At 48.6% G+C, this 27,838-nt stretch overlaps 1 protein-coding gene across 2 annotated transcripts; it reads right to left on the bottom strand.

The window, feature by feature from the left end:
• Nucleotides 1-1,362: 1,362 nt before the first annotated feature.
• NCF1 (neutrophil cytosolic factor 1) lies at nucleotides 1,363-21,296 on the bottom strand. 2 transcript variants are annotated; one of them, XM_011371506.2, is made up of 11 exons: nucleotides 21,183-21,296; nucleotides 13,163-13,243; nucleotides 11,640-11,715; nucleotides 11,326-11,491; nucleotides 10,218-10,273; nucleotides 8,705-8,827; nucleotides 8,133-8,240; nucleotides 7,207-7,324; nucleotides 3,264-3,371; nucleotides 2,574-2,719; nucleotides 1,363-2,393 (listed from the first exon to the last, which is right to left on the bottom strand). In XM_011371506.2, exons 1-11 carry the CDS (start codon nucleotides 21,252-21,254, stop codon nucleotides 2,272-2,274), a joined length of 1,176 nt encoding a protein of 391 aa, XP_011369808.1. In that variant the 5' UTR covers nucleotides 21,255-21,296; the 3' UTR covers nucleotides 1,363-2,271. The 2 variants fall into 2 exon arrangements, with proteins under 2 accessions (XP_011369808.1, XP_011369807.1); XM_011371505.2 differs by having other exon boundaries at nucleotides 1,363-2,396.
• Nucleotides 21,297-27,838: the final 6,542 nt, after the last annotated feature.

The raw sequence follows: 27,838 nt of genomic DNA on the forward strand, positions 1-27,838 counted from the left end.
GGGTGCTGCATCAGTCAGACTTGCCCGGGACTCCCAGCTCTCTTGGATTTGGGATCTCACATAATCTTCAAACATCCCAGCGTGGCTGACAGGAAAAGATCTGTATCCTCATTTTACAGGCAACCGAGGCTCAGAGTGGTTGAGTGGCCTGCCCTAGGCCACACAGCCAGTAGAGGAATCTTCAGGATTCAAACCCAGGTCCATGTGACTCTAAAGTCCACATTCTTCCTTTTCTAAGTGGCCACTGTGCCTGATGTGGAAACCTACCAGGTGTCTGTTGTACAGCCTCAGCTCATAGTCTGTCATGTGTGTGGCTTTCTGGTGGTTGGCCCATTGGCGATAGGGAAGGGACAGCAGAGTTTGGCCTGGACTACCTTCTGTTGATGGGGGCATTAATAGGATGATTTGAACCAACTCCTAAGGCCCCTAGATTCTTTCTTTACCCTGCAATGTGTGTTGGGACCAGGGTGGCTTGACCAGCACTGTCACTCATGTGACTAAGCCAAGACTGGGGGAAATGACTGAATTAGTGGGGTGGTTTCAGTAGCCATGGTGATGCAGTGCTACAAATGGGAGCACTTACGAGTGCTGTGATCACAGAGATGGGGGCTGGATTTGGTGGGTCCCTGTAAGTTCCCAGGGCAGAGGGTGTACTGCATCTGCTCCAAAGTCCTGTCTTTCCATCCGGAGTGGGCAGAGGAAAGAGCTGGTTACTCCTCCAGGACAGGACCCAGAAGTGGGGACTAGAGAGGGCTCTGGAAGCCAGGCCACATTACACTCCCCACTCTCAGCATCCCTCAGCCAGCGCACCACCCACCAGGACTAACGCACAGATCATGAGCTCTGTGGTGTCAGGATAATGGAGTGGGTTCAGAAGGGCTTTGGAATCAGAAAAAAAAAAAAAAAGCCTGGATCTACCTCCCAGCTCGGCCACCTACTTGCCCTATTACCTTAAACAAATCACCTACATTTTCTGAGTCTTGGTTTTCTCATTCATAAAATACCTACCTGACAAGAGTTGTTCTCAGAGCTAGAGACAATGTAAAGAGCCCAGCACTATGCCTAGACTCAAGAAAACTGGCTGCACAGACAGTGCAGGCCTAACTCAGACCCAGGTGCCTGCAGGGTACAACCACCCGTTCTTGTCTGCTTCTCTGTGCATGGCAGAGGCCCATCTGGAGTGCCCTACTGACCTCAGGAATACCCACTACCGGAGCCTCCACACACACCAGCACGCTGTCATGGGACCAGCACAAGATCACCTCCGGGGGATCAGAGATACAGAAAAACATAAGGAAAATGTTTGATCAGGACTTTATCTTTAAAAAAAAAACTAAAAATTATGAAAATAAGTATTTTATCCTATGCCGTATTTAATTATTTAAGTTACAACTGCAACTGAACAAGCAAAGAGGTTGGGGTTGCCTGTGGTTAATTTTTTCACAGCTTCCTATGACAGCTCTTGATGCCAGACTTTAGCAAACGGATCTGCAAAAAGCAAAAAGTTAGGGGCCCAAGTGGTTTTCTCAAGGTCTCTCTGAATCGTTTGATGGCCAATTATTCTCTTGAGAAGCATCTGTCCCCTTGCAGATTTTCTCTCATCTCTAAGGAAACCAGCTTTGCCTAGCCAGAAGCAGCTGTCCATGCCACCCATGGCCTTTGTGACAAGCTGCATCTTTTGCAGTATTCACAGCTCCAGTTTGCACCTTACTGTCTTTGCATTTTAGGAAAGACTCACCAGCAAAGCCTTTGAGGCCATGGGCTGGCAGTCATACTAGAGTAAGTAGTGAGGATCTGTTCATCATTGAATATTTGCTTTCTGGCACAGCCTCCTACACAAGGTCACGCACCGTGCTTACCCCCCTGACCATGCACTGTGTCCACCCTGTTCTGCTGTGGGGCCAGAGTTCAAACAGGCAGTTTCTGTCCAAATGGCCAGCGGGGGCCGGTAGTTCATCTTGCAACTGGCCTTGCGCAAATTTGATCTTGTGCAAATTTGACCAAGGACAGGGCAGTATGCAACCTGACCTCAGCCATTGCAACTTCTCCCCAGAAGAGCTCACAGCAATCAGTCCTAATTCTAGAAATACACCTAAGGGCGGGGCCCAGCACCCCCAGCGTCTCTGCAAAGCCTCTGTCCATTCCAAGCAACGTTTACTGAGTGTGGCCGAAAGCTAGGTGATGTAGAGGCGGGGGCTCTATACACATAGACAGGGATTCTGGCGGAGGGGGCGGAAGAGCCAAGGCGCCATCTGGGGGCGGTGTCCCGGATCAGACAGCTGACGCCAGCTTCCGCTTGGTGCTTTCGCTGCAGCGGTGCAGGATGAGGTCGGCGCTGGGCCGCGGGGGAACCGCCGGCTGCGGCTTCGGGCGCTCGGTCAGCGGCTGCTCCTCTACTAGCAGACAGCGCGGTCAAGTGAGAGGCCCCGCCCCCGGCCCCGTCTCTCATTACCCTCCGGACCCGCCCCTCCCCTAAGCCCGGGCGGACAACGCAGAGCTCTGCGGTCCGGAAGCGCCTGGCCCCGCCCTCAGGCCCCGCCCCGCCCCGCCCCCTGGCTCCGTCGGACACTCACTCCGCGGGCTCCCTGCGTTCTGCGGCCCGAGCCGCGCTTGACGGCGGCGCTGTTGCAAATAGCGGACGCTGTTGCGCCGATAGGCGTCCTGGCTGAGGCGCTTCCGCGATCGCTGGTGGATGCTGTGCGCGTTGCGGATGGACGACCTGGGCCCAGCGGAGTGGGGGCATTGGTCATCGCCCCGGCGTCCGCGCGCTCACGTCCCTGCCCACGGGGACTCGTAGGGCCACCCCTGGGGTCCAACGGCTGGACCAAGGAAGTAGGGACGGGCAGAGGGAAGCGGGGAAGGGGAGGTCTGGCACGGCCAGAGGCGACTGCCCTTTGACGCGGACCCCTGCCGCGCCGCAGAGTCAAGGCCCATTTCCCACGCCCCTCGCCAGCCTTCAGGCGGCCTCCTCCTGGAAGCCCTCTGGACTGCCTCACGGACCATCCCCAAGGACTCAGGTCATCGGCGCCTTCTCCACCTTACACTCTTGCTTTCCAACGCCTCGGTGTCAGCCCCACGGTGCAAGGTCGGAGGAGGGGCATGTCCGGGCTCTTGACCCAGTGAAGGTGCCTCCTCCCTCTCCAGGCTCGGAGCTCTTGCCCTGTCTCACCTGTTCTAACCCTGCCAATCCAGGACCGACCGAAGGAACGCAGCTACACCCTCCCCAGCCCCGCCCAGTGCCCCAGCTCCAGGGATTCGCTCACCTGCGGGGCGGCGCCCCTCGCTTCTTGATCTGGCATTGAGCCTGGGTTATGTCCTGCCCTGCCTTCTGTAGGTACATAGATGGAAAGTAGCCGGTGACATCTTCTTTCCTGCAACAGAGACAGAAGCCCCGGCAGTGGGGATATCAGGGTTCCCGCTAAACAATTGGGGTCAAGGCAGCTGGGATGTTGCAGACACCTGTACTGGCCAACACCAGACCCTGTCCTTCTGGGCCTCAGTTTCCTCATCTGTGCAACACAGGCCTTCCCAGCTGTGACATTGGAAGGGGGAGGAAATTTGCAGATCCAAATCTCCCCAGGGAGATTTGCTGTAAAATATCTGCAATACTATATTTGTTAGTATTTCTTTATATGGTGATCGCCTTGTGTGTTCTAAGAAACTTGCTTGCCCAACTCCACATCACCAACTTCTCCTAGGAAAAGCTTTTTTCCAAAAGCTTTTCAGTTTGGGTTTTTGTGCTTGGTAAAACCTGTGATCCATCATCCCAAATGTGTATGGTGTGAGGTAGGTGTCTAGCTCTGTTGTTGTTGTTGTTGTTGTTGTTGTTGTTGATGATGATGATGTTGTTCCAGCACCATTTGTTGAAAAGATTTTTTTCATTCTCACTATTACATTCGGGAGTGAAAAAAATGTTGACTAATACACACTTCACTCAGTAAAACTGATTCTTCTTGCCCAGTGGGAGCATCACAAGCAGATTCCCAGGGGTGCATGAAGGGGGTTAACTGAGTGTGGGTCTAATAGGTTGAGAAACCCTGTCTCAAAGCCTCCAAACCAGGGCCATGCTGAGGATGAGTGTTGTGGCCACAAGTTCACTGGGATCATGGACCGGCCCTGTGACCCAAGACTCTGAAAGCATGTGCAAGGACCTGGGAAGGCCCAGTGGCTCTAGGGAAATGGCTCTACAAGCCCCGGGGATTCTGCTTTCCCCAGAACTGGTGGGGAAGGGGAGATCAGTATTCCTGCATTCATTTGGAGGAATAACAAGGGAATTGCAATGAAAGATGTAAAAGGAAAAGGGATGACAAATCTGTTCTACCAGTTATCAAGCATAATGATTAATACAGCAATTTGTTGTGTTGCTGAAGAAGGAATAATAGATGGACCAGTCAGGGGAAGTGACCTCAAGTCACAAAGGAAAAATGTACCCACTCTGACAAGGACACTGGATCTGAGAGATAGGGTGGGATTATCATTCATCTGCTACCATAATGGAAGCTGAGCCCAAAGAGGGCCAGAGGCTTACGCAGTGTCACACAACCAAGTGGACATCAGCACTGAGCCCAAACAGCCCTGCCACAGGCCAGGGCTGACTCTCAGGGCAGGCATAGTGAAGGGAGGGTGTGCTCTCCTACCTGATGACCCACCAGCCGTCCAGGAGCTTATGAATGACCTCTATGGTTTCGCCCTGCTGCAGAGATACTTCATCGTCCATTACAGCAGCGTAGGCTCTGATGGTGACGTAGGGCTCTCCTGGTCCACGGCGGGGGAAGGGGCAAGGTATGAGGATCTGCCTAGCATGAGGTTCGCCACCTCTCCTGTCCTCTCTGGGCCTGGGGCTTCCTCCAGCTGGTCCTTTTTGGTCTCTTTCTGCAGGCTCCTTCCAGCAACTTGTGGGGCACCCTGGAGTTCTGCCCTCTACCCACTCGACTCAGGGCAATTTGCCCACTCTCAACCACCACCATTCACACCAGGGGCCAGGAACTCCCATGACTGCTGAGGCCTTGTCAGGCACCTAAGTAGAGGAGAAGTCGGATGGGAAGTATGGGGGTGGAGCACCCATCTACATGGCACCTTAGCCACTCGACTCCAGCCAACTGTTGGCATAGGGGGCTTCGGGCCCAGTGTACACACCTTTTCCAGTTTTTAAAGAGGAACCAAAAATCCATATAAAATTATGAAATCTCAATTTTAAATTATGGGTAACCTTATTTTTTTCAAACTCCACAAGAGCCCCATCCACGCCTTCTAATCTGTGAAAATGCCACCTCCTCCAGGCAGCCCTCCTTCCTGAGCCTCAGGTCTGCTCATTATTCAGCTTCCCACTGGACCTGGCCCCAGCCAACTGCCACCTCTATTCCACCTCCTGATTCCCTGCTTTGACCAAGAGCATCGCCTCCTACCAAAACCAAGCCAGACTGTGGGTCTTAACCCTGACTCCCCCTCTGCCCAGCCTTCGACATGTTTGACCCCAAAGTAGTCACTTGTGGCTTTTCAATATCCCCAGGCCCTTCCCGCTCCTTCCTCCCATACCCCTACTGCCATGGAGGTCAGAGGGCACCTGCATAGTTGGGTTCTGGGTCCTCTGCCTCGTCAGGACTGTCCAAAGGCTCCAAGTAGGATGCCGGGACCCAGCCACGCTTTGTCTTCATTTGGCAGAACCACCAACCTGTGTCAGGGGCATAGGGTGGTAAGTCAGGTCTGGCCTGGCAGCCTCCCTCAGCCATCAGGTGGTGAGGACACTCAGACACAGACCCACCAACATCCAACACTCGGATTCAGAAATATCACCTTCACCATACTCCACATCAAAGTCACACACACCCACACACACACAATCACAGAATCGCAGCTCAGAACCCACTTCACACATGTGATGAGGAATTCGCCCGCCCCACCTGAATGCGATCCCCAGAGGTGCACAGCGAGGTACACAATACGTGCAGACACCCACAGCCACAGGGTACACGCTCAGAAAGAGGGTGATCCACAATGTGGGGAGGACAGTCAAGGCCCAAATGGGCCAGGTGGGGAGGAGGCCCGAGGCTGCCTGAGAGGCAGAGCCTTGGTGGGGGCTGTGTCCATTAGCCCAGGCAACAGGGGAGGGCGGTTCAGGCAGGGCAGGAGGCTGACCACTCTCGCTCTTCTCCACGACGTCCACCACGTCACCCATGGCCAGAGCCATCTCAGAGCCTGAGCTCTTCTCATAGTCAGCGATGGCCCGGTAGGTTTGCAGGATGATGGGGCCTGTGATGTCTGGGCAGAGGGAGGGCAGAGTGAGTGGACACACTGCAGGGGTAGGCCGCCTCTTCCTGGCTCTCCCACAACTGGCACTGGCATCCCAACCCCACCCAGCTCCAGGCAAGTCACAGGTGGACACGCCTTGCAAGCTGGAAAGCAACAAAAACAAGTTAATCTTTGCAAGCCTTCATTTAGTGAGCACCTAGTGTGTCCCAGATGGTAGTCACACAATTTAAGCACATTCTCTTTTTCATTCGATGAGGTTAGCAAGCAGGCCTGCACATGAATCCCCCAGGGGTCATGCTAAAACAAGGTTCTGATTCCATTAGTGTGGTCTGAGAGTCTGCATTTCCAGTGAACCTCCTGGCAATGCTGCTGCTGCTGCTTATTATGGGCTGAATTGTATCTGTCCCTACCCCCCAGAATTCATACACTGAAGCCCTAACCCCCAGTACCTTAGAATCTGACTGTATTTGGAAACAGAGCCTTTAAGGAAGCAATTAAGGTTAAACAAGGTCATAAAGGTGGGGCCCTGATCCAATAGGACTGGTGTTCTTATAAGAAGAAGAAACACAAGGGATGTGTGTGCACAGAGGAAAGGCCACGTGAGGACACAGAGAGAAGGCCGCCATCTGCAAGTCAAGAGGAGAGACCTCAGCAGGAACCCACCCTGCTCACACCTTGATCTCAGACTTCCAGCCTCCAGAACTGTGAGAAATAAATGTCTTGTTTTCAAGTCACAAAGGAAAAATGTACCCACTCTGACAAGGACACTGGATCTGAGAGATAGGGTGGGATTATCATTCATCTGCTACCATAATGGAAGCTGAGCCCAAAGAGGGCCAGAGGCTTACGCAGTGTCACACAACCAAGTGGACATCAGCACTGAGCCCAAACAGCCCTGCCACAGGCCAGGGCTGACTCTCAGGGCAGGCATAGTGAAGGGAGGGTGTGCTCTCCTACCTGATGACCCACCAGCCGTCCAGGAGCTTATGAATGACCTCTATGGTTTCGCCCTGCTGCAGAGATACTTCATCGTCCATTACAGCAGCGTAGGCTCTGATGGTGACGTAGGGCTCTCCTGGTCCACAGCGGGGGAAGGGGCAAGGTATGAGGATCTGCCTAGCATGAGGTTCGCCACCTCTCCTGTCCTCTCTGGGCCTGGGGCTTCCTCCAGCTGGTCCTTTTTGGTCTCTTTCTGCAGGCTCCTTCCAGCAACTTGTGGGGCACCCTGGAGTTCTGCCCTCTACCCACTCGACTCAGGGCAATTTGCCCACTCTCAACCACCACCATTCACACCAGGGGCCAGGAACTCCCATGACTGCTGAGGCCTTGTCAGGCACCTAAGTAGAGGAGAAGTCGGATGGGAAGTATGGGGGTGGAGCACCCATCTACATGGCACCTTAGCCACTCGACTCCAGCCAACTGTTGGCATAGGGGGCTTCGGGCCCAGTGTACACACCTTTTCCAGTTTTTAAAGAGGAACCAAAAATCCATATAAAATTATGAAATCTCAATTTTAAATTATGGGTAACCTTATTTTTTTCAAACTCCACAAGAGCCCCATCCACGCCTTCTAATCTGTGAAAATGCCACCTCCTCCAGGCAGCCCTCCTTCCTGAGCCTCAGGTCTGCTCATTATTCAGCTTCCCACTGGACCTGGCCCCAGCCAACTGCCACCTCTATTCCACCTCCTGATTCCCTGCTTTGACCAAGAGCATCGCCTCCTACCAAAACCAAGCCAGACTGTGGGTCTTAACCCTGACTCCCCCTCTGCCCAGCCTTCGACATGTTTGACCCCAAAGTAGTCACTTGTGGCTTTTCAATATCCCCAGGCCCTTCCCGCTCCTTCCTCCCATACCCCTACTGCCATGGAGGTCAGAGGGCACCTGCATAGTTGGGTTCTGGGTCCTCTGCCTCGTCAGGACTGTCCAAAGGCTCCAAGTAGGATGCCGGGACCCAGCCACGCTTTGTCTTCATTTGGCAGAACCACCAACCTGTGTCAGGGGCATAGGGTGGTAAGTCAGGTCTGGCCTGGCAGCCTCCCTCAGCCATCAGGTGGTGAGGACACTCAGACACAGACCCACCAACATCCAACACTCGGATTCAGAAATATCACCTTCACCATACTCCACATCAAAGTCACACACACCCACACACACACAATCACAGAATCGCAGCTCAGAACCCACTTCACACATGTGATGAGGAATTCGCCCGCCCCACCTGAATGCGATCCCCAGAGGTGCACAGCGAGGTACACAATACGTGCAGACACCCACAGCCACAGGGTACACGCTCAGAAAGAGGGTGATCCACAATGTGGGGAGGACAGTCAAGGCCCAAATGGGCCAGGTGGGGAGGAGGCCCGAGGCTGCCTGAGAGGCAGAGCCTTGGTGGGGGCTGTGTCCATTAGCCCAGGCAACAGGGGAGGGCGGTTCAGGCAGGGCAGGAGGCTGACCACTCTCGCTCTTCTCCACGACGTCCACCACGTCACCCATGGCCAGAGCCATCTCAGAGCCTGAGCTCTTCTCATAGTCAGCGATGGCCCGGTAGGTTTGCAGGATGATGGGGCCTGTGATGTCTGGGCAGAGGGAGGGCAGAGTGAGTGGACACACTGCAGGGGTAGGCCGCCTCTTCCTGGCTCTCCCACAACTGGCACTGGCATCCCAACCCCACCCAGCTCCAGGCAAGTCACAGGTGGACACGCCTTGCAAGCTGGAAAGCAACAAAAACAAGTTAATCTTTGCAAGCCTTCATTTAGTGAGCACCTAGTGTGTCCCAGATGGTAGTCACACAATTTAAGCACATTCTCTTTTTCATTCGATGAGGTTAGCAAGCAGGCCTGCACATGAATCCCCCAGGGGTCATGCTAAAACAAGGTTCTGATTCCATTAGTGTGGTCTGAGAGTCTGCATTTCCAGTGAACCTCCTGGCAATGCTGCTGCTGCTGCTTATTATGGGCTGAATTGTATCTGTCCCTACCCCCCCAGAATTCATACACTGAAGCCCTAAACCCCAGTACCTTAGAATCTGACTGTATTTGGAAACAGAGCCTTTAAGGAAGCAATTAAGGTTAAACAAGGTCATAAAGGTGGGGCCCTGATCCAATAGGACTGGTGTTCTTATAAGAAGAAGAAACACAAGGGATGTGTGTGCACAGAGGAAAGGCCACGTGAGGACACAGAGAGAAGGCCGCCATCTGCAAGTCAAGAGGAGAGACCTCAGCAGGAACCAACCCTGCTCACACCTTGATCTCAGACTTCCAGCCTCCAGAACTGTGAGAAATAAATGTCTTGTTTAAGTCCCCCAGTCTGTGATACTTTGTTATGGAAGCCCAAGCTGGCTAAGTAAGATACTGCTGGTCCCTGGACCACACTTTGAGTGGCCCAGAGTACTCGCCCGGGCATCCCACTGACTGGTGGAAAGCCTGCTCCACATTTAGTAGCTGTGTGACCTTTGGTGAGAATCTCAAATTAAATCAAGCCTCAATGTATCCAGCTGTAAAATGAGGATCATAGCACTACAGTACCTATTTCATATTGTAATAAAGATGATTACATGAGTTAATACACGGACAACATTTAAAATAATGTCTGGCACAGAGTAAGTGCTAGATAAATGTTAGGTAGTATTATGAACAATTATCATGCAATAAAGATTAAATACTGTCATGCCCCTATGGCACCCATGAAGGTCGCCTTTGCCCCTAAACCTGTTCATTCAGCCACAATATCCCCCAGGGTCTGTGCTGAGTTCTGCAGCCACAGAGGCAGGGGAAGCACCTTCCTTTCCAAGGAGCTCTCTGCTGTCCAGTGACCCTCAAAGATCTCAACTCTTTAGTGTGGCCACCAACACTCTTCTTGGCTGCTCTCACCTCCTGCCCTTTTCCCTGCACACCCCACACTCAGGTCCCTGATCATAACAACAGTCTCCTTAGGGTGACCTGCACGGGCTGCCCCTGGGCCTCTCACCTGCAACATTACTCTTGCCATCTTTAGGCACCAGGTATGTCTCTGGCTTTTTCACCCTGCAGGAGAGAACAGTCTGGGTTAGACACTCGGCTTCCCACAGGGGAATGGAACACTCCCGGTGGACCTACAGAAGAATTTCCCACAAGGAAAAGGAATGTGGAAATGAGGGCCAATACAGAGAGAAGGTAGTGACTGGACTGGCAAGGAAAGGGCATTGGGAAGGACAGGGCAGCTGCTTGGCCAGCCCAAGGAGGGACCTAAGCCTTCGGCAGACCCCAAGGAGAAGGTGCCAGCTGTTGAAGAGAGCAAGGGCCTCGTTCCCCAGCTGGCTAGAGCAATGCGCTGGGTCTGGGAAAGGCTCCTGGCAGCTCCTGGGCTGGCTCCCTGGACCAGAGCCCATAGGAAGTGGGCTCTCTCACCAACGGGGCTGGTAGGAGCTGTCCTTCCCTGCACCAGGAGTGCATTCAGGGGCTAATAAGCACTGGCTGGAGCAATCCTGTCTGTCTATGGCCGTCCTGTCTTCTGGTCAGTGACCAGAGAGGGACAGAGGGAGGGACCTTCAGCCTGTTCCCCTGGAATCTCATTCAGCCTCTCAGATGCCTTCCACACAGGGCCCTGAGGACAGGAGACCCTAGGGCAAAGGCAAGCAGAGAATGAGGTGACAAAAGGGAGCCAGGGGCCTGAGACTTGCTCAGCAATTAACAGAGGCCACTGCCACATTCCTCTGGGCTCTCACTTCACCTTCTGTAATCACTCTCCACTGTGCCCAGGACTACATTTGGCCCTCGCCCCCATCACACGTAGAGAAACTGCTTTCAGAAGGTTTTCAAGCCTCTGGCCCAGAGTACCTCCCCCGGCTCCATGACACTCAAAGGGGTCCAGATGGAGACTTGGAAATGATGCTGGTTGGCTCCAGATAACATGGACCAGAGTTGGAACCATGCCTCCTTCTCTTTCCAGCTGTGTGACTTTAGGCAAGTTGCTTCCCCGCCCGAGCTTCGGTCTCCTCATCTGTAACATGGGGAAAGTCCCGCCCGCCTCCAGGGTGGGGTTCACCACCTCATTTCGTCTCCCACCTGCCTGGGAACGGGACAAGGAGGCCACTCACTGGCTGTCCGTGGGGAGCTTGAGGTCGTCGGGGCGCACCTTGAAGAAGTCCAGGAGTTGTGGGCAGCGGGAGATCTTAACAGGCAGGCCCATGAGTGCGTTGTAGTATTCAGTGAGTGTGCCCTGGCGGCTCTCAGCTACCCGCTGCCCATCAAACCACCGTGGTGCTAACCAGACCAGAAGGGGCACCAAAGAAGCGGTGAGCACATTCTCAAGATCAAGTCTAAGCGGGAGTAGGGGGTGAAGGGGGCAGCTTAGAGGGCAGGTGTGGGGAGCCAGGACAAGTAACCCAGCCCAGGTGACTGAGCCCCTCACCTGGCAGGTGGGGAATGATCCTGTTCTCTGGGTTGATGTCCCCAGCCTCAATAGGAAACATTTCCTTTAAGGTTTTCTGCACAGAAAAGAAGATATTAAGGAATATTTCTTATTACAACACTGTAAAAGCACAAAATGGAAATGACCTAAATACCCTTCTAGTCACTCGGGCAGAAAGTTCTGGTGGCATCCTTGATTCCTCTTTCTTTCCCGCCTCACATCCAAGCTACCAGCAAATCCTTTCGATTCTACTCCCAGTATCTACCCAGAGAATCTGACCCTTCTCACTACCCACACTGCTACCACCCTGGGCCGAGCTTCCACCAGGCCTGGATTTCACAACATCCCCTTCCACCCTTGTCTGTCCTCAGTCCAGCACCCAGATAGAGAAGGAAGCCAGTGGCACACTGACAGCTTTTATATAGACTACAGGAAATGCATGTTCAACACTACTGCATATTGCTCTTGGGCTGTGTGTGTGTGTGTGTGTGTGTGTGTGTGTGCGCGCGCGCGTGCACGCAGTCACCCAGGGTAGGAGCTGGGATGGGGTATGGGATAAAGAGAGCCTTCCACTTCTTTTATAATGCTTTATTTCCCTTATCTTAAAAAAGCCTTGTAGCAAACAGCCCAGTGACATCAGTTGTGATGCCAAGTGCTAGGGGTACAGGGCTGGTTATAGCCTTCTTCGCATTTAATGTATTTCACTTTCATTTCTCACATAAGAGGAACCCACACAGTCCAGGACTCCCTCCCCAGTTAGGAAGGGCCCTATGTGTAGAGTGGGTTCTTGGGAGACCCATCTGGCTTCTGTGGACCTCCATCCACTTTACCCTATCTCAGACCAGGAACCAGCAGCCAAGCTCTGCACACTATAACCCCACAAATGACCACCCTCAATTCCATCCAGCAGTCACTGATGTGAGGATCCTATGGAGTTTAGAGCCTATGGGATTTGCTCATGTAAAACTTGGTAACAGCAGGCACCCATAAAGAAGAGGACCCGGTTTCTTGGATGTCATGATTGTCAACCCTCCTTCTGATCCACCAGCAATCCTCATCAGGCCAGAGACCCTGAGCAAAAGTCTAAGCTCCTGGGATGACAACCATGATGGTGACACTGGCCAGGTTGCCCGCTGCAGGGATAGAGCAAGCACATGCCTGAAGAGTGCCCCCTTGGGTTCATCCTGAATGGATACAGTTTCTGTGTAGGAAGATGAAAATATTTTACAGATGGATGATGGTGATCATCACACTACGCTGTGAATATACTTAATGCCACTGAGTTGAACACTTAAAATTGTTAAAATGGTAAATTTATGTTAGGTATATTTTACCACAATAAAAATACTTTAAGTAAAATGTTTTTAAAGTTAGAAACATGCCCCCTTAACTGTGGGCTGGTGGTGGGGAGCCTCTGGGTTCTTCAGCTCCCAGTCAGCACCTGGGGCAATCTCCTCCCCAAAAGGCAGAGCTGAGACTGGGTGTGGCGTCCCCTCCCTGAACCCTTCCCACTGAGCACTCACGTGGAACTCATAGATCTCGGTGAACCGCCGGTAGACCACCTTCTCAGACAGGTCCTGCCACTTCACTAGGAACATGTACACCTGGGGGGCAGCCAGGGTGAGAGGACCTCGTTCAGCTTCCAACAGGGCCTTGCCATGCACTGGGCAGCACCCCACCCCCGGTGGAAGTCTGGAGGACTGGAAGTTGGGGGAGAGTGCTTTCGGGGGCAACCTGGGCCATAGGAAGGGCGCCAACTTCATGGACCCCAGAGCTGTCACTCTCCAGCTTCAGGACCCAGGGCAAGATAATCGGCTTCTCTCTTACTAACTCTAATTCCTCATCTGTCAATTGGAGATAAAAGTAGGACCTCACGCTAGGGCTAGTATGAGTTTCAGGACATAAGATATAGAAAGAGCCGAACTCAAACAATACAAGAACTCAATAAGGTATTGTATGGTTCCATTTACATTAAATGTCCAGAATAGACAAGTCTGTAGTGACAGAAAGTAGATTAGTGGTTGCCAGGAACAGAGGGGTGTAGAGGGGGGTGGGAAATGAGAAATAACTGCAGTGGGTACAGGGTTTCCTTTGGGGTGATGAAAATCTACTAAAATTGATTGTGGTGATGATTGCGCAACTCTGAGAATGTACTAAAAACCACTGACTTGTACACCTACGCAGGTGAACTATATTATATGGGAATTATATCTCAATAAAGCCATTATTTTAAAAAATCAGTAAAGAAAAATAAACCTACGAAATAGCTAGAATACTACTCAGCCACAAAAAGAAACAAATTGCTGATGTATGCAACAACCTGGATTAATCTCAAAAGCATTAGTGAAAAAAGTCAAACATCTCTCACACCTGTTAGAAAAGCTATAATCAACAGAACAAATAATAACAAATGTTGGAGAGGATGTGGAGAAAAAGGGACCTTCACACACTGCTGGTGGGACTGCAAATTGGTATAGCCACTACGGAAAACAGTAAGGAGGGTCCTCAAAAAACTAAGAAGTGATCTATCATATGATCCAGCAATTATATTTAATGCAAAGACTTGAAAACTCATATCCGAAAAGATATTTGCACACCAATGTTCATAGCAGCATTATTCACAGTAGTCAGGACATGGAAGCAACCGAAGTGTCCTACAATAGATGACTGGATAAAGAAACTGTGGTACATATGTACAATAGAATTATTACTCAGCCATAAGAAGAGATGAAATACTGCCATTTGTGGCAACATGGATGGATCTCGAGTTAATCATGCTAAGCGAAAACCCAGACAGGAAAATTTGAAAATCACATGATATCACTTATATGTGGGATATAAACCTAAAAGCAACAAATGAACAGGACAAACAAACAGAGACTCATGGGCATGGACTGTAGACTAGTGGATACCAGAGGATAAGAGGGAGAAGAGTGAGGGGAGGTAGACGGTGTAAAGGGGGTCAAATATGTGGTGAGAGAAAGAAATCTAACTATGGAAGGTGTACGCACACTGTAAATATATATATATGCCTTACTGTTAAAGTGTACAGCTGAAACTTATTGGATTTCATTAACCAATGTCACCATAAATTAATTAATCGATTAATTAATTAATTGATTGATTGATTTTAATTAATTTAAGAAAAAGGAAGAAAAAAGTCAAACACCAAAGGCCACACAGTGTATGAGTCTATATCCAGGACTTTCCACAGCAAGTGCAACTAATTTAAGACAGAAAAACATCAGAACAGTGGTTATCTCTGGAGGACAAGAAAGGAATGACTGGGGCATGAGGGAATGTTCTGGAGTGATGGTAATATTCTCTGTCTTGATGAGGGTTTGGGTTACATAGGGACATGCACCATCATAAACTCAGCAAATATATCTCTAAGATTGATGGATTTTATTTTATGTTAGTTTTATATCAAAACAGAAAAAAAAACTATAAACAATACTAAACTCTAGTGATACGTATGCCGAAGTATTTAAGGCAAAGAATACTGATTTTTGCCCTTTGCTTTAAAATGCACTGAAAATAAGACAGATGATGGATGGGTGGATGGATAAGTGATTAAGCAAATATAAGAAAATGTAAATGGTATTGCCTAGGTAGTGGGTGTATGAGTGGCTGGTTTGGGGTGGGGGTTATTTTTGTTTTGTTTGTAAAATAATTTCCACTTAGCTGTAACTGCGTTTGAAAATTTTCAGAATAAAATCTTGGGGGAATAAAAAGAATAGCTACCAAAGAATACAAGGTTTCTTTGGTGATGATAAAAATGTTCTAAAAACTAGATTATGGTGATAGTTGGACAACTTGGTAAATATACCAAAAAAAAATCCTCTTTCACTTTAAATGGGTGACCTATTTGGTGTATAAATTATGTCAATAAAGCCGTTTAAAAGGAAGACGAGTATGATGAACTTCAGGCAGCTTTCAGGATAAACTACAAGTGACTCTAATGTTCACGATTAGATATGAGCATTCTAATTCAGATCTCAGACAAGGGGACTCAACAAACTTCTCTGTAAAGAGCCACATAGTAAATACTTCAGGCTCTGCAGGCTCTCCAGTCTCTGTCCTAACAACTAGACTCTGTCATTTATGCATGAAAACAACCATATAGAGATGTAAATAAATAAGCCTGGGGGCAAAATAATAGCTAAAAAGGAAGAGGTATGTGAGAGACTATCCCTGTCATATATTAAAACAGACTATAAAACCTTTATAATTAAAACAGTGTGCTTCACACCAGTTAGGAGAGCTGCTATTTAAAAATATGGAAAACAGGAAGAAAAAAACAAGTGCTGGCAAGGATATGGAGAAATTGGAACCCTTGTGCTTTGCTGTTAGATATGTAAAATGGGGCGGTGCTGTGAAAAACAGCATGGCAGTTCTTCAAAAAAATTAAACATATACCATATAATCCAGCAATTCCATTTCTGGTTATATATCCAAAAGATTTGAAAGTAGGGTCTTGAAGAGATATTTGTACACCCACGTTCATAGCAGCATTATTCACAATAGATAAAAGGTGGAAGCAACCCAAGTGTCCTTTGACAGATGAGTAAATAAACAAAATATGGTACATACATACAATAGGATATATTCAGCCTTCAAAAGGAAGGAAATTCTGATAGACACTACAACATGGATTAACCTTGAAAACATTATGCTAAGTGAAATAAGGCAGACACACACACACAAACAAACATGATATGATTCCATAAATATGAGATACCCCAAACAGCCAAATTCATAGAGACAGAAAGTGGAACGGTGGGTGCCAGGGACTGGGGTGGAGGGATAGGAAGTTAGTTAGTGTTTAATGGGTACAGAGTTTCAGTCTGTGATGAGTGAAAAAGTTCTAGAGATGGATGGTGGCGATGGTTGCACAACAATGTGAATATACTTAATTCCACCGAACTTACACTTAAAAATGGTTGATAAATTTTATTATGTATATTTTATCACAATAACTTTAAAAAACAGCAGCATCATACTATAAAGGAAAAAACCGTGGTACAAAATAGAAAATCTAGAAATAGATCAAGTATTTACGTAAATTTAGGATATGATAAAAATGGCATTTCAAATCACAGAAGTAAAGGTGGATTGTTTAAAAATTGGTGTTGGGACAACTAACTAGCCTTTTACGAAAAGGTAAAATTGGATTAGTTTCTCACACCACACAGTACAATAAACTCCAAATGAATCAGAGATCTAAATGAAAAAATTGAAACCATATAAGTGCAAGTGAAACTGGTCCTCACACTGAAATCCAGGTGGCCCCCGAGGGACCTAACACTGAAACCAGACCATAATAGTTTTATTTCCTCTTTTTTAGCGATTTTCAGTAGTTAACACCAGGCTTCTTCATAGTACTCCAGAGACCAGCAGACCTAGACACATCAAACTAGTCCCAGAGGCTTGAGCAGGTACAGTTAGCAGCCAAATGACCCTAAGCTGACGTCAAGAGCATAATGGATCCAAAGTTCTTGGAACTCAAGTAACAGAGGTGCCGCTGTTTGCCATCGGAACACTTTAAGAAGCGGAGTTCCATCGATAAGGAAGAACCCTTATTGATTAAACATGAACACATATAGGACTACTGACCAGTCAAAATCTGCCAGATTGAAATTACTTTGTTCTGTCCTGCTCTCTTTCACATTGCTGACCTTAGATGGCTTAGTTCCAAGACTATCTAGAATTAATTAATTAGTATGCATAGCCCCTCCTCACCTTGCTCTTTAAATTTGCTTCAGATTTTTATTTGGGGAGACAAATTTGGGGTTTCTCCCTCTCTCCTCATCCAGCTGCCTCAGGAACAAAACCTACTTTTCTCTGCGATAAACCTGTCGCTCCAGAATCCAGCCTCTCTGTATGTGACTGACAAAGGACCCACCAACCTTGGTTGGTAACACAAGAAGGAAACATGGATATATGGGAAGATGTTCTATCTGACTCAAAACCTGAACGCAAGAAAGAAAAGATGCCTGTTTCAAATACATCAAAAATTTTCCATACTTTTGCATATAAAATCATAAGTAAAGCCAAAGTACAAACAATAAACAGAAAATAGAATATACAATACAATACATAAATGATTAATGTTCCTAATATAAATTTTTTTTTTTTAATTTGAAGGAAAGAAGACAAAAACTCTGATAGAAAGATGAGCAAAAGGCATCGGATGTTTCATGGCACACACATGTATATATGTAACCCTTAAACATGTAAAGAGATGTTCAACTTTACTCATAATAATATAAATGCAGGATGATTAGGTGATTGCAAATTAGTAAAAAACTATCTAAATGGTTGTTTGGAGAAACAATGGCATAATCACACAATGGAAAATTATAAAGATGCAAAAAAATTAGAGACTCAATGAATTAATTTGGAGAGAACTCTCGGATATTATAGGAAAATGAAAAAAAGTACATATACTATGTCTCCTTGTTTGTTATCTGTGTGTAGTTAGGACAGAATAATAAGAAAATATTCATATATGTATGCACTTAATTTTGCGAAGAGAAATACAGACAACATGAACCAGAATGAGTCTTTGAGTATATTTTTATGAAGTTTTGATATCTGATCACATGTGAATATTTTACATATTTAAAAATAAAATCCACAAGGAGGAGCTTCTGAAATAAAATCCACAAGGAGGAGCTTTCTGGTCCAAGATGGTGGTGTAGGAAGACACTGAACTCACCTCCTCCCACGAACACAACAAATTTACACCTACAGACAGAGCAGTTCCCCCTGAAGAAGAACCGAGGGCTGACTGAACAGCTTTTGCACAACAAACAAGAGTGACCACACAGAAGAAACTGGTAGGAAATTTAGAGAGATGGCGCTGAGGGCACCCCACCCCACCCCCCCTCCTTGCAGGCAGGAGGGTCCCGGAAGGGCCCAAGTAGACATGTCTGCCCTGGGGCACAGCAGAAAAAAACTGGTTTAAAGCAGGGATCCCCAAGTATTGGTCTGGGCCTGTTACGAACCAGGCAGCACAGCAGGAGGTGAGCGACAGGTGAGCAAGCGAAGCTTCATCTGTATTTGCATCCGCTCCCCATCGCCGCCTCAGCTCTATCTCAGATCATCAGGCATTAGATTCTCATAGGAGCACCACCAGTCCCTGATGCCAAAATGGTTGGGGACCGCTGGTTTAAAAGATACCTATGCTATACAGGAAGGAAATTCATTTACTAACCCTACAGTATTTGCCAAGCTGGAGGGGAGGTGCGGGAACTCTCCCCAGAGTTGCAGGCATCAGACTAGCACCATTTGTGGCCTTCTCCCTCCCCCTTGATGACAAAGGGAAGAGCTTGATCCAAGAACTCATCATAGGCCAAAGCCATTCCAGTGAGCCCCCCCCCCCCCGCCCCACCCAAAGCAGCTCCACTGCTTGCCCCAGGACTTCCTTCAGCTTCGCACATGCCCTAGCTACAGTTCCCACCTAGGTGTGGCTTGTCCCCAGGACTTCCTGCAGACCACATAGGCTTCAGCTCCAGGCCCTGGTTCAGCTTGCCCCTGGGACTACCTGAAGCCTGAGCCTGCTCCAACTGGCCTGTTACAGCTCCAATTGGCCTGCCAAGGCAGTCCCAGCACAGCTTGCCCCTAGGGACTTCCCCTGGCCTATGACCATTCCAGCTACAGCTCCAGGCCCCAATAAAGCTTGACCCTGGAACTCCCTTCATCCCACAAATACTCCAGCTCTAGCTGGCCTGCCAAAGACAGCATTTGCATTCTACAAAGGGGTAGCTGCTACACAAGGCCACTCCTTCAAGACTGGGAGAGGTTGCTCTTTCACCTAATTCATAGAAAGAAACAGAGAAACAGCCAAAACGAGCAAACAGAAAAATACGTCTCAAACAAAAGATCAGGACAAAACCCCAGAAAAGAAACCTAAATGAAATAGAGACAAGCAATCTATAAAATAAAGAGTTCAAAACACGGGTTCTAAAGATGCTCAATGAACTAAAGAGGAGAATAGATGAACTCAGTGAGATAACAAAGAGATAGAAACCATGAAAATGAACCAGTCAGGAATGAAGAATACAATAACTGAAATGAATACATTAGAGCTTGAAGGAGCTCCCACTGGCCAAATCTGGGACAATCTGAGCATCAAAATAAGTAATGATAGTAATGGATTATATAACCCATTGAATGAATCAAAATCCATGCTGACAGAAGTAAATAAATAAATAGAGAGGAGAAAAGACCCTTACAATAAAATATTAACTAAAAATGCAGAAGGAATGACAGAGTTTAAAAATCACTATTTGGCAATCATTACAGTAATTTGATTCAGGCAAGAGCCATCAATGTACTATAAAAACAGAATGCTTGCATAGCTTCAAATAATCTCCCCACCAGTTAGTTGTTAATTTCAAAGGGGAAAATAGTAACTTTACAGTAGGGAAACTTGGAAGACATGTCCAGGACATGACGATCAACTTAGCATCACCAACATGAGAACAAGTTGCAACTGTCTGCCACCTGATATGATCAATGAGAAGAACACAGCTCACTTCTGGTGTATTCCTGTCACCTATGCATAACCTGCATCTAATTAAGTATCAGATGAACTCAAATCAAAGGACCTTCTACAAAATAACTGGCCCCATCTCTTCAAAATGTCAAATTTGAGAAGGACACAGAAAGGCTCATTAAGACTGATCCAGATGAAAGAAGGCTGAAGAGACATGACAACTGAAATGTAGCAGGTGATCTTGGATTGGATCCTGGACCTAAAAATTCTTACTACAGAGGACAAATAGGACAATGAGTGAAATCTGAATAAAGTCTGTGGGCTGGATAACAGTGTCGTAACAATGTTAATTTCCTGATTTTGACACATTTGCACTGTGGTTATGTAAGAGAATGTCTTTGATTTTGAGTATTTGGAGGTTAAGAAACATAATGTCTCCAACTTACTCTGAAGTGTTTCAGAAAATTTATATGCAGAGAAGGAAGGAAATGGGGAGGGAGAAAGAGAAAGAGGGAAGGAGGGAGGGAAGGAGAGGGAGGGAGAGAGGGAGGGAAGAAGGGAGGGAGGGAGGGAGAGAAAGAGAAAGAGAAAGAGAAAGAGAATATATCTGGACCTTCCCTGGACTTCTTCTGAGCTTGGGGAACCTATAGTGGGGTGGTCATGTCTGGGCGGACACTTCCCCACCCCAGGGGCAAGAGTGGGGAGTGGGGATATTTTTCCCTCCTTCTCCTATGGTGGTGTCACTCTACTGGCAGAAATACGACTCTGAGGAAACCAATTCCACAGGCAGCTGGGAGGACAGAAAGCCAGCCACCAGCCCTCCAGATCAGTCCCTAAGAATGGGGATGGTCAGGGAGGGCTGCCCATAGGAACACACCGTGGATGTGAGCGCTGGCTGACTGCTGGGAAGGGCACAAAGGACTCCTGGCTGGGGCAAGGGAGCGGCGTGTTTTTAAGGGGCCCATGTCCACTGAGGGCCCAGATCAGCAGACTGAGGCCCAGAGACCGGGAGCCATTTGCCCACAATCCCCACTACTCACATAGTGCTGGCTGGGGACAAAGCGCTTCTCGAAGCCCAGGAGGGCGATGTGGCGGATGAAGGTATCTCCCATGGCGATGCTGGTGCTGCGTGTGGCCTCACTACTCTGTGCGCTCCCAGCTGGGCCTTAAATGGGCTAGAAAGAGGAAGTCGCTGCTGTCGCAGCTGGGCTAGGCGCAGGAGGGAGCTGGAGCGGGACGCAGAAAGGGCTTCCTTCTTTCAGTTTATGGGACTCCCCAGGCGCCCATGGTGGCGACGTGGCTGGCCACACGCACACATGTGTGCGAGGACATGCTTGTCTTTGTCCTCCCTGTGGCCTGCAAGGCCCCACGGGTTGGAGGGTGCCCATCTGCTGCCCAACTCCTCCTGGTTCCCTCTGCCCCCAGCCCACCACCACTGGCCTCTCTGCTGCTCCTGGAACACAAAACTGCCCCCACCTCAGCGCCTTCCCTGTCAGGCTCCATCGGGACCATCTTCTCCAGATCTGTCACTCCCTCCCTCACTTTCTCCAGGTTTCTACTCAAATGGCACCTCCTCCGAGAGACTTTCCATGATAACTACATATAAAATATCAGAACTTCATGTTTCCGCCATGCTTCTTTTCTGTCTTTATTCAAAGCACTTATCACAACTGGCATATTACCTATTGTATTTTATTTTTACAATGTCTCTCCTTACTACAGTGTGAGCCCCATTAGAGCAAGGACTTGGCCTACATTGGCGCCCAGTGGGCCCTCCACAAATATTTGCATAGTAACTGCATCTTTCACTGAGTGAATGAATACCTCCATGGGAGTGTGTGCAAGCCTTAGGTGTATCTCTAGTGTGTGAGCCTGGCTGAGTGCCAGTGGCAGCTGGAATAGACATTCTGACCTTAATTTAAATTTTGCTCAAAGAATGGACACTCAGAGCTCACTCAATTTCCTCCTGAGTGAAATGGGATTACCATCTCTGCCCAGAAAGGGATTTGGTAGGGAGAGGTGAGGAGGGGAGCCTGAAGAGAGGTTGGGGCCTGTCTCACTAAAGCCTGGGGCTCTAGAGTCAGGTAGATGTGGTCTGGGAGGCTCAGAGGTTATAGAACTGGTCCAAGGTCACATAGCAAGTGGCTCAAATCCAGACAGTTTTGACTGCAGGCTCAGGTGGGCAGGACTAGTTAGTGGCCCAGATTGGCAGATTGCAAGGTTGAGAGACATGGCAAAGGCAGTTGGCACTGAAAGCACTCAGAGTCATGGTCCCCTTGGACTATTGTGGGCAAGGACTGACACCCAGCTCAGAAAGATTTGTGCGGCAGGTCCCCTCCGGTCACTGCTGTCCTCCTTCCCCACCCTGAAAGTCACCAGCCTTGGGTATGACCAGCCTTGCAAGTTCTTTCTCTGGTCATTTTCATTTACATACCTAGGATTTTCCTACACAGAAGGACACACGACTCAGCAGTGAAAAGGAAATCCCACACACATGGATGAAACTTCCAGACACAATGTGGTGGGAGAGAGAAGGCAGGTGCAAAGCACACTTACATAAGACGTATACCAAGCTCAAAACTGCCCAGACCAGTCTATGGTGTTGGAAGCCAGATGACCTGGGTCGGGGACGGGGTTTCAGTAGTGTCTAGAGGGGAGCAGGAGGTGGCAGGTGATAGACCTTTTCTTGATAACATTTGTTCCACAAGTGTGCTCACTTTCTGAAAATTAACATAGCCCAGCAGGCTTGTGGATGGCTCTATTCCGTATGTTTTACTTTAATAAAAAGTTGAAAACAAAGAATGGATTGAGTGGGGTCATATAATGAATGACTGTCCTCACTTAACTTCATGTCAGGAGGGTAGCCCCTGGCAGCACAGGACACTTGGCTTACTGCTGAGCAGCTGTCTTAATTATTCGGTTAATGTCCCCTCCATGATGGACACTCAGTTTGTCTCTGGTCTTCTCTGTCCCACGATGTTGCCTTGAGGTCCCTGCACAGACGCCAGACTCACAGCATTGCTCACTTGGGCATGGTGAGGGGAAGGGTAGAGGAAGTCAGCCAGCAGGGCTTGCTGCAAGCAGGACCTCCTCATGGGTGCAGGGTCTATGACCCTCAGCACTTCCTCCCCTTCCTCCCAGTGGTCTTTCCGGTCTTTCCACTCTTGCATAACTGCCTGGCCAGGCTTCCCTGTCCTATGCACTCTAGCCACAGCAGCCCCAGGCCATCAGCTGCTACCTTTCCACTTCCCTCCTGTGGCCTCCCCATGGCTTGCCTTGCTCCTCACATGGCACTCAGCAGAGAAGACATGCCCAAAGCATGAAGTGACAGGAATTCATGTTTTACCTTAGTGACCTCCGTCAGCGGGCTCATAGTCTTGTCAGAATGATAGGATTTACTTTAATGCACAGATGAAACAAGTGAGTGTTCAAATGATTAAAAAGAACGAAAATGAAGAAGGTAATGAATAAATATAAGATTGGGGGGCACAAAATACAAACTTTAAACTTTTAAAACTTTTAAATTGTGAAATAATAGAAAATTGCAAGAAAATGTACAATTTAATCATTATAAACTTTTGCTTATAATAAAGCAGATATCTAGTTATATATCATCTGGTATGAGATCAACACTGAGCCCCCAGAATCCCTCCGCTTTCCCACTGAGTGCTAGAGGAGGCCCTACCCTTAGTCAGGAGCGCTATCTATAACCACATCTTATCCTCACAACAGAGGCTCTCAGGTAGGTACAATTTCCCCACTTTGCACATGGGGAAACTGAGGCATAGAGAGGTAAATAGGTTGTCACAACTGGTAAGCAAAGAGCTGGAACTTGAACACAGGGAGTCAGCAATAAGGCAGGGCTTCCCTGCCTTATTCTTGAATATGTGAATGAACGATGATTGAGGGGTTCATAAGGGAGGAGCCAGCCTGAATGAACACCCTAAAAGAAGGACATGTTCACATCAGGCCGGAGTGGAGGGGAGGCAGGGCTTCCCAGCCTGGCCTCAAGAATCTTCACTTTTTGCCATTTTCTCCAGCCTCAGGCCTTACCCAGTTTGGCTGGGCTAGTCAATTCCTCAACCAGGAAATCCTCAAGGCTGGACCATGGAGACAGGCTGTGTGGAGGGGGGTTTGGCATCAGAGCCTGAAGGCCAAGTATTGCCCTCTGTGACCTTCTGTCAGGTCACAGAAGAGGGTCTTTAGGGCTTCTCAGGATTGGAACAAATCAGCCCTCACTCTGCAACAGTTCTTCCCCAAGTCTAACTTAAAGCCCTCCTGCCACTTCTCAAGCAAACACAGCTTGGATTCCCATACCAGGCCCTGTGATGAAAGCCTCCTGGGACAACCCACAGGACCAGTTCTTACCTGGAGCCTAGAGTAAATATGGTCCCTGAGTCACTGCTGACTGGTAGCCAGAGGAGCCACTTGGTGGTGACACTGGCTGTGTGGGGCTGAGGCTCTAACAGCAAGCAGGGTCTCTGTGTAGAAATGTAGGCCACTCACAATCTGTTTCCCAATGGACACTGAGTCTTTCTTTCTCAGCAAAATCAGACCAGGAATGGGCTATGGCTTGGTCAGGGATGGACCTTGAAGTCTCATCAGAAGGGAACCAGGTGCCTACACTCGAGATACAGGCTCAGGACACACCCGCGTCACACCCCTGGGATCCACGCACTGTGGGAATTCCTTCATCCCTTGGCCCAGGGACATGGGAGTACATGCATGCACTGGCCACTGGCTATGGGCATGGTGGCCCTACACTCATGAACCTGCTTGGAACCGTGACTCCACTAGTTGTGTGCTTCTTGGCAAGTTAACTCAAGCATGAAGCCTGTTTTTTTCACCTGTAAAATGGCACTAACAAGTGTTTCTATTTCTGGGGTCACTGCATCCCACAAGAACAGGCATTCCAGATTGCTGAGACCACCTGCACAAGGCTCAGGACCCCACACGGCAGGCTTGTGTTCTCTGTGAGAACTGTAGGTGAAGAGGTACATGGAAGTGTGGGGTGCACTTGTCTGCAGCTGGGAGAGCTTAGCCTTTGCTCTGCCTGGGCATGGAGCAGAGGGAAGGCCCTAAAGGGGGTAAGATGGAGGTTTTCCCAGACCAGGTTGGGCTGAAGACAGCAAGATCATAAACAGGAGCCTGGGAGTCCTGGGGGCGGGGCAGGGCAGGGCTGTGTGTCTCACTGCGCTGCAGCATCTGGCAGAGCTCCTGACACTAACTGGGCCCCAGGCAAACATCTAATGAATGGTGACTACAAGCCAGTCTGCTCCAAAGCCAAGGTCACCAGGGAGGCCCCAGGGCCTGGCCTGTGTCTGTTCCACCTCCGCTCTTCCTTGCTGAGTGGGTCCAGATGTGTCTTGTGGTTATTTGAATATCAACCAACCACCAAGGCTAAATCCAGCAGCAAGCTGCAACCACAAGTAGCTTTGTGATGTTTGAACTTGAAACTAATTCCAGTAATGAGTAAACCATGTCTCTGGATCCAGTCACCAGGGCTGCGAGATCATTTCTGTACCCCTCAGCCCTGAGACAGAGTGCAGGAAAGTCACCTGGCAGTTTGATGAAGTCAGGCTGGGACTTGCCAATGGCTCAGTACCTTTGCCAATTCTAAAGGGATACAGGAGAGCAGACACACGTCTGGACTGACGGGGCAGGTCTCTTGCGGACAGTTGGCTTACAAATGTGTGAAGTGGCTGGTTATTCCATCTTGCAAGAACCAGGCTAAAAATGCCACCTGCGAGACTGAAGCTCATCTCTTGAAGGCCAACAAAGCCAACACCTGCTATGGCTTTATGACCGTACAGCATACACCTGCTCTAACCCTGCCCTTTTGGAAACCTGCACTTGCTTTTATCAAGGATTCTCCCTAGATCGAGGCTGTTCATCATATGGGGTAGGACATTTTTAGTCTAAATTGCAGAGGATGAATAGACCTTTTCACAATCTAGGAGGTGGCCCTTCTGTTCCTCTGCTACCTCTGGGTGGGTCTACCCGTTTTTAACTGAAATGAGTGGAACACTCATCAGATCCTCCAGGTACTACCAAGGGCATGGTTTTGATAAGTCATTATGCTTTATAGAATTTGAAGCACTGCAGGCTTCAGACGAGCAGCCTTGAGACCACTCATGATGTTGATACTACAAAATTCCCATCAACCATCTACTCTTGCCTCTTGAGAAAGAAATCCGGAGGAAACACCTTTACAAATGGGTATTGTATCATAGCTTACTTTCAATGGTAACTTTCTGACACTTCCTCAAAATAAAACCACAGGTATGTGTGGTTGGGGTTGAGACAGGGCAGGAGGGGGGAGGCAAGACACAAGGCGTTGTTGCTGAGGGAAACCATGAATGAATCAACCCTCCTTTGCTGTTTTCAAGAGTTCTGGGGCTGAGGAAGCCCCTCTGGAGCAGCCAGGCAAGGCTAGGTCCACTCAACTGTTTTCAGTAACAGGCCACCAGGTTCCTAGACACTCGATTTCTACCATCAGCTGCAATCTGCTTCAAATCTATTCTTTGAACAAAGGTTTACAGCCATGAGGTGAAGTACAGAAAGCTAATTATGTCTTATCACATACTGGAGTAAAACAGAATCCAAACTGCAGAGGCTGGGCAAAGCAACTCCTGTAGAGGTCAAAACAGAAGAAAAAAAATTGTGCTCAACCCACTGGAATGAACATAAGTCTGAGCAGCACAGGGAAGAGCTGACACACTAAAGTGGCCCATAGGTCACATAAAATTCCTAAAATCTCGCCTCCTTCCTTCTGGGGAAACCAAGGCATCCCTGGGAGAACTCGTCTCCCAAACACATACCAGTGAAGAAATGGGGCTTCCACTGAGGAAGACGAGTACTGGGCAGTGTGTTTCCGGGCAAGCTCCCTGGTGTGAATAACCATCTGCTCACCAGTGGTTAGGCCATGTGCAACTCCCCTGAATTTTAGACCAGTGTTAAGTAGAAACTGGAAAGATCTGGTCAATCTTCCTTCCCTTTTGGTCCCTGCGGGGGAAAGTAAGAAGAGAGAGGGGCTAACTTACTCCAAAAGGGAACTAGAGCTGCCTGCTATAGTGTGGGAAGACTGAGTGTTACAGACCTGGGCTCAAGTGAGAGCTCTGTCTCGAGAGGAGTGGGGAGAGGGGGGAAGAGAAGGGGTAAGAGAGGGGAAAGGAGAGGAGACTGAGGTAACTACTTGACTGTCTTTACTTCTTCATTTCTGAAGTTTCAAAGCAACCTTGGCAACACCACCTGTGAGCACAGTAAATATACCTAACCTCACTTCACATATCATAGGTGGTTTAAACCAATGGGGGAAAAAAAAATCAAGGTCCCTTATGGTGTGCCTACTGCTGGAAAGGGCAAGCTTCTGTGCATTGAGTATGAGTCTAGACAGGATGGGCAAAGGACAGAAGCATGCCTCAGCCCCACCCGCAGGGGCTGCACTCTAGCCTAAGGGCACAGGCTGCTCCAGGGACGTAGCTTTGTTTTCCCCACCGTGGAAGGTCCAAAGCTTGAAATGAGGGCAGCATTTAGCCCAGCTCCACTGACAATTTAATTTGTACTATATACATATTTCTTCCGTTTTATTGTCTTTCTGATGAAAATATACTTGAGAACAGCTGTCTAGAAGCTTGGATTTGGTCATGAAGGCTGTTTTCAGTCACTCTACATTCCCTGGTAAAATAATGTTTAA

Source organism: Pteropus vampyrus, unplaced genomic scaffold (assembly GCF_000151845.1).
Source record: "Pteropus vampyrus isolate Shadow unplaced genomic scaffold, Pvam_2.0 Scaffold193, whole genome shotgun sequence".
NCBI lineage: Eukaryota > Metazoa > Chordata > Mammalia > Chiroptera > Pteropodidae > Pteropus > Pteropus vampyrus.

Coding starts and splice junctions, on each gene's coding strand:
- NCF1 (XM_011371505.2), bottom strand. CDS start 21,254: ATGGGAGATACCTTCATCCGCCACATCGCCCTCCTGGGCTTCGAGAAG. Junction 13,244..21,182: donor TTGTCCCCAGCCAGCACTAT/GTGAGTAGTGGG, acceptor GCTGCCCCCCAG/GTGTACATGTTCCTAGTGAA. Junction 7,325..8,132: donor CCCAGAACCCAACTATGCAG/GTGCCCTCTGAC, acceptor GCTGTGGACCAG/GAGAGCCCTACGTCACCATC.